Source organism: Paramormyrops kingsleyae, chromosome 20 (assembly GCF_048594095.1).
Source record: "Paramormyrops kingsleyae isolate MSU_618 chromosome 20, PKINGS_0.4, whole genome shotgun sequence".
Lineage (NCBI taxonomy): Eukaryota > Metazoa > Chordata > Actinopteri > Osteoglossiformes > Mormyridae > Paramormyrops > Paramormyrops kingsleyae.
The window spans coordinates 12,551,474-12,563,632 of NC_132816.1; the positions used below are offsets into that span (position 1 = coordinate 12,551,474).

A 12,159-nucleotide genomic window follows, 5' to 3' on the forward strand; every position below is an offset into this window, starting at 1 on the left:
TGACGGACCTGCTAAAACCCTTAAGACCTGTTAGTTTATCAGCTCTTTCTTCACCCAAGGACATAAAGACTTGCGAACGAAATTCGAGCAAAGGTGCATACGCTTGTATGCCTGCATAGGCCTTGTGTGACCTACAAGGTCAAACTACAGCAGAGCGTAACCCAACTGCTATTATCAATGTCTATGTAAACATCCGGGGGCCTTTAATCAGATCTTCATGTCAAGTGTTAATGAGTCAAACTAAATATCCGGTTCAAATAAATTCACAAAAAAAAACAACCATCCATCTATCCATTTTCTGTACTCAGTTGTCCTATGTAGGGTCCCAGAAGCTACAGGCACAAGACAGGGAATAACCCAGGATAGGGCACCGTGCAATTATAAATTCACATAAAAGCTGCAATTTCATTGGAGGATAATTGCTCTTCTAATAAAGTGTAGGATGTTTATTTTTAAACAGTAGCGTAAAGTTTAAAAGACGATTCACTTTTCTAGAAAAAACTAAACAATTCTCTCTAGTTGTGGCCATATATTCATAACGAGCTTAGTCTTTGGGGGGTGGGGGGTTATGAATATGTTAATGGTGACCATCTGGAGGCCAGGCCAGTTCTGGAGCTGACATCTCCCAAAACGTGCCGTAGGCTACAGTGACGCCTGCGGCAGCTCCGCTCTTGCAAACCGAGACGAAAAGGGAATTCTCCCACTGACGGCGGGAAAAGGTGCGCGAGCTTAGCGTTAGCACGGTACCGTTTTATTACCATAACGTACAATTACGTGGCCATAACATGCAATTACGATATACATAACCATTACACAGTACGCAATTACAATAACCCAGCAGAATCTAATTATAATAATAAGTACTTGTGTTGGTAAAGGTGCATGTAAAATAAAGTTTGGCAAAACCCATTCACATCTACCCTGCCACGTCTGAGGGCGAGAAAACGTAAACAAATCGCAAAACCGTCGAGTGAGAAACTGAAGTGCAACAAAGAACACGGGACGGTGAGTAGCTCATTGGGTTAGGACACTGTGCTTGAGATTGGAAGGTCGTCGGTTCAAATCCCCAGGCAGGCAGATGATGTTCATGCTGCATTTGGGCTGACCCTGTGCTGTGACACCCCCCCCCACCCCCCAAAGCTTGCTCTTATCTTTCCCCGCAGGGATCAGTAGTCTCACTATTCTATAAAGGGAGCACGCAGATTTAATAATATTCATTCACAGAGATTTACATACTTAGAGAAGGTATTTGTATGTCACTGTGAAATGACAGATAGATAGACAGATAGATGTTGAAACATTTCAGTCACACAGAAGATGCCTGGACATGCCTTCTCCCCACCCCCCCAGCCTGCCGCCCATGCGCTCAAGAAGGCCAGACAAGCAGCTGCTGCCATACTGACATAAGCAGGCGGCGAGGGCACCCTGTGTTTACCCCGACCGCAGTGAATGTCACCCGCCGCCCTGCAGCCCGCCGTGGGCCACAGGTGGCTCATGGCCCGGCCCACGTTCCGTCCCCACGCCAACAGACGGCAGCCGACCCGGGGGCGGCAAGGAGATGGGGGCTCTGCCAGGGACACTGCCCAGCCTGCCGCTTTTTCAGAGCAGGCGGGTACGTCCTCATAAGGACACCGTGTAGGACACGGGAAGTGGACGCGGACGCCGGCACTCGCGCTATTCCGACTGCTTCACTTTATTGACCACGGGGCTTACATTCACATGCTTGGCTGGACTCCGAGACTATTGTTAGACATTGTTTTACAGCATACATGCACTATACAGCTGAGTGTTTCAAGAACATTTCCTGTATTAATAGAGTGAGGCAGTGAATGTGCTCAGTAGCTCAGTACATAGGCAACATAGCCTGATACAGGCCCATCATATTTATTGACACCGTCTATCTCCATTCAGCCATGCCTGGTAACAGCAACCCACTGACAGTAATCACTGACAGAAACGCTCCAATAAGAGCCGGCCTCCTCTTAATGGTATTTACATGGTGTGAAACAGGCACGTACTCCCGGTGCCGGTGTGCAGGGCTGACGGGCGTCCTTCTGCTTGATGCCAGCCCTTTTCATGCTCTGCTGTGTGCATGTCAACCGTTCCCAGAATCCCCCTGGGTACAAGTGACAGGAAAGTGCATGTGTGGTCACCGTGTCGCATGGCTGAGTCAGTATGCAGATCAGCGCGGTGTTTTCCAAAGGGAAACCCAACAATACAATCCATGCTATGTTATTATGTATGTCGCTAATCTTAAGCACCACAGATTAGCATCACAACTTTCACATGTAAACAAAGACTCATCATTTAACCCATAGGTACTATATAAAGAATTGTTCTGTGCATGCTCTGTTTTTTTTTTCTGAATCGTTTGCAGGATATTGCTAAACTTTGACCTTTTTGAGCAAATTTAAGATGTTTGGGGTGGGGCTGGTATTAGATTGAATTTTTACCTCAAAAGTATGATTTTAGCCAACATGAGAGGAGCGTCATCACTGTAGGTGTGATGCTACATATTACTCTATTTGTAGATTCCATGCAGCGTTATATTACTGGTATGAAAGTGAAAGGATGTTACACATTAGCGGACTTTAACATACCTATCGTACAGTGAAGAGGGATATTTACAAGTAATTATAAATATCGACATGTGTTTGACATTGTCGCGGGAAAGTGCTTGCAATCCAAGTTCAAAACATGTATTGATATCTGCTTGTCTCTCCCATTAAGTAAATTAAATAAATGGCAATGCAATCTGTTAGCTCCATACTCATAGGTAAACTTTTTATCATCTAACAAAAATGAATATCATAATCACCCCCCCCCACACACACACACAAAAAAAAATAAATAAATAAATTTGCTCTCAACCAGGCATGCGACCTGGTCATAAAATTACATGTGTGAACCCCCACTGAATTATGTTATGGGTCTTCATTCAGCAAAATCTACTGAGTGGGACCTATCAGTAGGATTGTGGGACCCTAATCCCCCCTCCCCCCAAAAAAATAGGCCTGACCTTAGGGCCTATAGAAGTTTACAGATTTCTCTGCTCAAACACACCTACTGAACCTGGCAATTGGCTGGTGAGCTGAATAAGGTGCGATTGAGTAGGGAAACCTATAAGCCTATAAGCCTGCAGGACCGAATAGGGGAATCCTGGTTTATAGGAACGGCGAATAATCACTGCGTATGTTATGGTCGGGTCAAACTTAAATGGAACAAACTACGTTATATTAAAATATATGAATAACAAGGTCATTTACTTTTGACTTAAGAAGAGAACATTTAGCTTCAGTTATTCATTTTCATTAATCAGGAGTAGAAGGAGTATTTTCTTGAAATAAAACCTCATAATTTACTGTTATATTACTTGGGTTGGGCTGCAGCGGTGGTGCATTGACCATCAAGCTGATTAAAAACTTAACAGTAAATTCTCAAGAATTAACATATGAGTTGCCACTCTCAGGAAAAATGGACCGAACTGTAAAACAGTGGAACGGATGTCATGAGTTCAGGTGAAACCACATCTTACACAGAGAGAAAAGTCTTCCCCCCCACACGACACACTGAGGGAAGGAGGAAGGATAACTCCCACTCCAATCTTTATTTTCTATTTTCCAAGTGGAGAGAGAAACAGGAGAAGGAGAGAAATGCTGCAGTACCTTTTTTGACATTTAAAGGCAAAATATATAACCATTTCAGGAAATGCATGAGTGAAAACACAACCATACTTCCTCAAACAGTTTTATAACTAATAAAAAAAACAGAAACATTATTTCTAACAGGATATCCACTGACATTGCATACTTAGGTTCAAGGACAGCCATTGAAAGAAGACAGGGAGGTCTGCTATAATGAAATATCACATCATTTACTCCCAACATCCTAAAAGGGTCTCTGTTACCATTTATAGCAGATGGAGTGGCACGTTATCCAGATAAAGGGAGCATATCTTCTCAGAGTCTGTGTCATCCACTAGCAGAAAACTAAAAAACCACCCAGCCACCTTTCTGCGAAGAAAAAGCAAAACAGTGCCTCGGTACGTGTGACTCTTCCGGAAGCATTTTATCATAAAATAACCAGCAGGGCATACTTGATCCTTCTGAACCTGCAAAGTCACCTGGCAACGAAAATCAAAGACTGTGACCAGCCTGGGGCATCTGTTCCATTCTCACGGCAGGTTATGTACACATTACAATTTTCCATTTTCACGTAAGGGACACCCCCGCTACACTGAATGGGAGAAGCAGTTATAAAATAGATGGATAGATAGATTTGAGGACATGGTTTTTTCCTTAATTATTATTTATTTTATTTTCTCATTCCCATTAACCTAGGGCCAGAATTGCTTTCGGATGCCATAGAAATAGGTTTTAATTTGCCCCCGAGGATGTGAACGAGCTGACAGGGAACACACATCTGCTGTGCTTAGGTAGGCTGCTGTTGCTATGGTTACAGGCCACACTCACTCAACACTGGTGCACTGGGCCATTGTTGTTAAGCTAGAGAGAAACCCTAAAAGAGGCCAGAAGTTCCCTGCCCACACATGCACGCAAAAAGCATGCACGCACACACATGGACATCCATCATCATCACATTAACCCTTTGGCAGGCGGCGTATCGATTGCAGCGCTAATCTCTGGGATGTGAACAGCTCGTCAATTCGCAAATGTGCACTCAAACACAACGAAAATCAATCAGATGTAAACAGCACAAATAAAGCAATCCCCAACGTGCCATTTCTCCATCTTTTTTTTTAAAGCAACTAGTTAATAAAAAAAAAAATGCAGCATCCACAAGCAAATGGACCTCTCTCCAGGGAGAAATCCGGGATAAGAAAATTAATTAGCAAAAGTTGCCAGGCAATACCTGCTGGGTGCTTTGAAATCTCCAATGGGGGGAGTGACGCGAGAAACGAAAACGCATAAACAGGTGAATAATTCAAGCCCTTTTATTGAACAGTAATGACTGGTATCGCAAATGCAGGTGAAAACAGTTTTCAACAGCTTCCATAATTTTTATTTTCCCTAAAATTGGCAATTTTTCAAACACCACATCAACCGAAGTACACAAGCATATTTCGTATGCTAGACTAATTCTAAAACGTAAAACCACATTTTATACAAATATTTTATTACGTTTACACTCATCTAAATATTAGATACATGAAAACTACTACTAGGGCCTGTTACACTTAAGTATAAAAAAGTTTTTCATTTGGCTGTAAAACGCGTAAACGGTACAGCAAAAGTTGTTTGTCTTCCAGACAAATCAACATTCAATTTTTTTCCTATTTGAAAAAAAACAGAGAACCTAGTTATCAACCATGCGTTCAGTTCATGAGACAAGTACACAGACAAAGGTCATGCTTCTCAGCTCTGTACTGTTTCCAGTATTTTACTCTGAGTTTAGTCTCATGACAAGGTTACTACCAACTTGTGGTTCAAAATCTGACTCTGAATTGTCCTTTTTATGTCGGACTATTAATGAATGTGTTTCAGTGTTCTGTAAGGTACCTGTATCACAGGTAATGTGCATTTTGTGAGCATTCAGACGATAGAAAAAGATAAAATGTCGGCATGAGTTTACTGAAAACGGAGTAATGGAAGACAGGCAGATATAATGCCCGGGTACATCCCCGTAAAACTCAATGCTTCCAGCGCAGATGCATTGTGAACATGTTTCATTATCTATCATTATCATCACTTATTGTGATGTACAATTCGAATGCATGAGACAATAGTCTGGTGTTTTTGATTTTTCACCTTAAAATTTCAGGATTAAAGGTGAAACACTATGTAAAAATTCAGCAGAGCAGTTTATAGAGCTAAAGGAAATGTCTGCATACAGGCCTTCTATCTATAGTCTGTGTTTGGTATGATGTCATACTTCATTTAAGGTGGCTCCAAAACAGCTGCAGGTTGGCCGCAAAAATGTCAAGCAGAACAGTTTCCATTTCAGATTTTCCTGTTTTGTTATACACATCTTGTTCTTGATCCTGGAACAATAAGGGCTAAGCAGCACAGAACACCGGCTAATCCATCTACCTAGACCCACAGCGAATGAAAACGATGCTATGAACGAAACAGAAGTGTTCAGGAGCAGCACAGCGCATGGATTTTCATTTTACAGAGCATTTTGGTAAAACTATTTATATTCATGAGAGAAGCTACCTGATTGGCTGGTGACTATGCTACCACTGACACATGCTACCTGTTTTGTCAGGGTGCTTTGGGGAAACTTAATATTCATGAGAGAAGCTACCTGATGAGCCGGTGAAGACTGTCTAAGGCATTCACTGGCCAGTCAGGTAGTGCTTCTTTCATGAATATTAATGAGCCTCCCCAAGCCACCCTGAAACACGAAAATTCACCCCCCAGCCCAGCCAAAGCAGCATGAAACTACAGTAGACAGCTGAGAGATGCACATGTGCAAAACAGATCAATGAAGCCAAATTAAATTATTTGCACAAGCCCCACCCACAAACACAAAGGTGAGCTAACAGATCTTATGAAGTCCGAAATTGCCACACATATTGTTCCAGTCCAAAAGGCCTTTGCTTAATACTTTATGACTATAGTAGCACAGAAATGCTCCCTGACAGTGGCCATGTGCAGCACAAAACGTACAGTAACGTGCAACCACTGCGATACAATATAAAAATGATACATCATTAGACGCACTGGGAGTTCATATTTAGCATTAGCATTTAGCATTCAGAAGCCTTTGAGTTTATTGCATTATGAATGAAACAATGAAACAATGCATTCAGCGAAAGCCCAAGCGTTCAGCGCTAACGTTTGCGTAGGGGAAAGCCTCTGATATACGCTGGCCTGCCTAATTTCACAGGTCCTGGCTCAGCAGCAACATACGCAGCACGTGCGGAATGCAAGCTACCTCCCCTGTTGCGAGCGTAAGCGAAAGCAGGCCAACGGTAGCAGCACTGGTGCTCGCATTGCCTGTGCCTCACTGAGCAATCTCTCATTTTGGGGGAGATGTGCAGGCATGATCATGCCTGATAAACAAGGCCGCATAAATCTTCTGGCTGGGGTGACAAAAACATTTTGACGGAGGCTGCCAGAAGTCGTGAACACTAAACCAAACCCCGCCCCCCTCAATACTGAGTCAAGAGCAGCCATGGTGGTCCCCTAACTGACAAATAGCTCCAACTACTTCTACAGAGACATTGTGCTTAAAAAATGTTTCTCCAAATAACAGTTACGGCAGGAGAACCATTCTAAAGGGTTTTGCAGAGAAACCATATAAAGGGCACTGCAGGGAAACCACCCAAAGGGTACTGCAGGGGAACCATTTAAATGGCACTGCAGAGGAACCATCTGAAGGGTACTGCAGGGGAACCATCTAAAGGGTACTGCAGGGGAACCATCTAAAGGGTACTGCAGAGGAATCATGTAAAAGGCATTGCAGAGGAACCATCTCCTAAATGGTACTGCAGGGAAACCATCTGAAGGGTTATGCAGGAGAACCATTTGAAGGGTTGCAGGGGAAACATCCAAATGGTACTGCAGGCGAACCATCTAAAGGGCACTGCAGAGGAACCATCTAAAGGTCACTGCAGGGGAAACATCTAAAGGGCACTGCAGAGGAACCATCTAAAGGTCACTGCAGGGGAACCATATAAAGGGCACTGCAGAGAAACCATCTGAAGTGTACTGAATAAGAACAATCAAAGGGTTCTGCAGAGAAAACATATAAAGGGCACTACAGGGAAACTATCCAAAGGGTACTGCAGAGGAACCATCCAAAGGGCACTGGAGAGGAACCATCTAAATGGTACTGCAGGGAAACCATCTGAAGGGTACTGCAGAGGGACCATCCAAAGGGTACTGCAGGGGAACCATCTAAAGGACACTGCAGAGGAATCATGTAAAGGGCACTGGAGAGGAATCATGTAAAAGGCATTGCAGAGGAACCATCTCCTAAATGGTACTGCAGGGAAACCATCTGAAGGGCTATGAAGGAGAACCATTTGAAGGGTACTGCAGGGGAAACATCCAAAAGGTACTGCAAGAGAACCATCTAAAGGGCACTGCAGAGGAACCATCTAAAGGTCACTGCAGGGGAAACATCTAAAGGGCACTGCAGAGGAACCATCTAAAGGTCACTGCAGGGGAACCATCTAAAGGGCACTGCAGAGAAACCATCTGAAGTGTACTGAAAAAGAACAATCAAAGGGTTCTGCAGAGAAAACATATAAAGGGCACTATAGGGAAACTATCCAAAGGGTACTGCAGAGGAACCATCCAAAGGGCACTGGAGAGGAACCATCTAAATGGTACTGCAGGGAAACCATCTGAAGGGTACTGCAGAGGGACCATCCAAAGGGTACTGCAGGGGAACCATCTAAAGGACACTGCAGAGGAATCATGTAAAGGGCACTGGAGAGGAACCATCTAAATGGTACTGCAGGAAAACCATCTGAAGAGTTATGCAGGGGAACCATTTGAAGGGTACTGCAGAGGAACCATCTAAAGGGCACTGCAGAGGAACCATCTAAAGGTCACTGCAGGGGAACCATCTAAAGGGCACTGCAGGGAAACCATCTGAAGGGTACTGCAGAAGAACAATCAATGGGTACTGCAGGGGAACCATCTAAAGGACACTACAGAGGAACCATCTAAATGGTACTGCAGGGAAACCATCTGAAGGGTTATGCAGGAGAACCATTTGAAGGGTACTGCAGAGGAACCATCTAATAGGTACTACAGGACAACCATCTAAAGGGTTATGCAGGAGTACCATCTAAAGCAGGGGTGGGCAATCTTATCTGCAAAGGGCCGTATGCAGGTTTTCGCTGCAACTCCCTATTTAGATACTAATTAGAGGACTGATTGGCTGAATCCTCACACCTGGGTTTGAGCAGCTCACCTAAAGGTTATCCCAAAAACCTGCATATACACTGGCTCTTTGATCTGATCATTTTGTTGTCTCTCTTCTTCAAACCAGATCACAATTAATTTTTTTTTACTTCGTTTTGTTGTTGTTTTCTGAGTCCGTAACTGTTTTCAAGGTGGCGTTTGTATTATGTTTCAGAGGCAACATATTTGCATAACCAGCTGACAAAGAAAGCATTTCAAGTCCCATCTCAAAGTACTGAAGTACCAAAGAAGTACCCCAGCTGGTTTGGCACTTTTGGTACTGGAACTTTTGGTACTGGTACTTGACTGGAAGTCAATGGACAAGGGAAAGTACCAAAAGTGCCATACCAAAAGTACGGTACTTAATGCGGTGGCAAAGTGCCCTAATGGGCACTGCAGGGGAACCATCTATAGGGTACCATGACTGAACCATCTAAAGGGCACTGCAGGGGAACCATCTATAGGGTACCATGACTGAACCATCTAAAGGGCACTGCAGGGGAACCATCTATAGGGTACCATGACTGAACCATCTAAAGGGCACTGCAATGCAGGGAAACATCTATGGGGAATTACAGGGGAACCTTCTAAAGGGAACCATGTAACAGGTACTCACCAAGACTCTACCAGTTAAGGTTTGTGCTGAGATCATGACCCCGGCCCAGTCCTTGACAGAGGTCATCCAGCCTACTTCACTGGCGTCCTGCTCCTTCTCGTCAATGCTCTTGTTGATCCCCTCACTCTGATTATCTGAAGAAGTATTAACTTTCAGGGCATCCTGCAATGGAGGGGAGCAGAGTGTCACAGATCATGCCCGTGAGTAACTTTCGAAAGCGACTCTCTATTACTGTACAGTAGTCCATCATGTTAGATCTGACTCATATATTCTAATAGCTGTGAGTCACACATTCGGACACCCCCCCCCCCCCCCCAAGCAAAACACAGATACAGAGAAGTCGGGGGTGATCACAGAACCTGTTTGTGAAATACATTTCCACTAATATCACCATGGTAGCCTGAGACTTCCTTGTGCACCAGTGAATCTTCTGCCATCCATGTGTAGGCCGTCAGCTAGGAAGCACATGATTCATAGCTCAGGGAATAAGGATGACATCCAAATACAGCCACCCACCCATTACTAACCTCTCCTCTGTCAAGTCTATGACTGAGAGGAGCTTTTTTCTGTCATGGAACTACATTTTGATGATACACCACAGGCTACCTTAAAAAAACGACAGACCAGTCATCTGACTAATTATTTATGTAGCTTCTGTAGCTGGGAGACTGCATGTTGATTACTAACGAAAATGGAGAGCACTAAATGGGGGCCGGCATTTTTGCACATCAGATTGGCGACTCTTAATCACAATGTAACAAATTCAGCCATAAGAAAGAAATAATGTACTATGCAAATTCAAGCACTGGAATGAAAATATTGTCAAATAAAAATGGAATTCAATTTAACTGCATTAATATTTACAGTTTGCTACTTTAAATATAATAACTGTACTGACAAAAGCCATTTTTTACCCTTCTTGAAATACCATGAATTCAGCACTCAAAGAAAGTGCCTGTTTCAGAACATTCTGCTGTGCTGGAAAGAAGCTACCTTCAAGTTACATAAACTTTCAAAAAAAAAAAAAGTTATATCAGACAACCTCCTATCAGTCGACACTGCAGCAAGAAACTTTACACAAACTCGGATGAGCGAAATCATTTTTGGATAAAAATGGTTTAATGCAGGCAAGTGTTATTCCCACAAGAAGCAAAGATGATCTTTCATTATTTAAGAATGATTGTCGGCTATTTTTTTCTCAAGCCAGAGAGTGCAAAATACATTGTTTGTACCATACACTAAAACCACATGACTCCAGACATCACTCAGGATGGTCTCACACTTCCAGCTTCACCACCGTCTCTCCTCTAAGCCTTTTCCTGTTAGACATGGTTGTTTACCTACATTATCCAATGCAGCATGTACAGAAAGATCGTATTACATTCTTATTGGATATCTGGCTTCAAAGACCTTCTGGCACATAACAATGTCACATATGCTTCTGGTCAGCTTGAAAATAAATCTTGAGCAGCTCCCACATAACGCAGCCGCGAGTGAAAATAGTCTCAAATACGGAAGGCATGGTAACCGAGAGAGACAGAAAAAAAAGGACCTACTGCAAAAACATCCACTGCAGGCAAAGCAACAGCACTTGTACACACTCATGATGTTGGCATGCAACACAAAATGAGATTCCAGATAACAGAAAAAACAGAAATGACTGTGACAGATAACTGCAGACCACCTCAAATTAAATTAGAGCATCGTATGAATAAATATTACAAATCAATAGGTCACTGAACTTTTCTCTGGATGCAGTGATATGAGAGAAAATCTCGGCTAAGCCAAAAGGTTCTGACATTCCATGTGAATGCATCAGCCAGGATCATATCCAAGTCAGCTGCAAAATTTGGAGAGTGCTGAGCACTCTGAAGCAGATAATCAAAGAAATGGTGGCACTTCTGTGAAAAATCCACCATAGTCACCCCTGCTGTGCAGAAGACAATGCCAGGTCCACCCAGTGGCTTGAGATATTCTGCTACTGCGGCCCCGTGAATGCAAGACCTCAAGATATCTTCCTGCAGTGTACGGTACCTCCCGCAGTGTACGGTACCTCCTGCAGTGAACGGTACCTCCTGCAGTGTACGGTACCTCCTGCAGTGTACGGTACCTCCTGCAGTGAACGGTACCTCCTGCAGTGTACGGTACCTCCTGCAGTGTACGGTACCTCCTGCAGTGAACGGTACCTCCAGGTTACAGGTAGCAGCCTTTAATTAAAAAAAAAACAGGGGACCTGAAACTGTGGCCTTTTCATTCTGCCTTAATATTTAGATTTTGAAGATTTTGAAATATTGTGGTTTTGTACTTTTCTAGTTTTAAAACCACATACATATATCACATAAGAATAAAATATGTTAATTGTGCATTTAAAACTGCCATATCAGTTACAGTCAATGAAGAAAAACTACCAAATAAAAAAAAAAAAACACAAGTCTGCACTCACGAAGAATCACTCTCATTTTCCATGATTTATTGAGATTCAGTTTTAAAGTTTGGTGTTTGTAATTCTGTCCATGTTTTCCATGTTACGGAAACCACAGAGCTATTCTCAAAGGACGTCACAACCTTCAGAAATACCTACGCGAAAAAAGGTGGGAGGGTTTCATCTTTCTGTCAACATTAAAGTCAGATAGAACAGTGCAGATTCTGCCTGGGATGCTG

The 12,159-nt window shown here is 43.2% G+C and overlaps 1 protein-coding gene across 16 annotated transcripts in view; it reads right to left on the reverse strand.

Moving 5' to 3' along the window:
* LOC111841957 (calcium-activated potassium channel subunit alpha-1a-like) overlaps positions 1 to 12,159 on the reverse strand; it is a 167,197-nt gene that overhangs the window by 124,011 nt on the left and 31,027 nt on the right. For all 16 annotated transcript variants that reach the window (XM_072703946.1, XM_072703945.1, XM_072703952.1 and 13 more), the window contains exon 2: positions 9,499 to 9,660. In XM_072703946.1, coding sequence (XP_072560047.1) covers positions 9,499 to 9,660 — 162 coding nt within the window. The remainder of the gene's footprint in view (positions 1 to 9,498; positions 9,661 to 12,159) is intronic.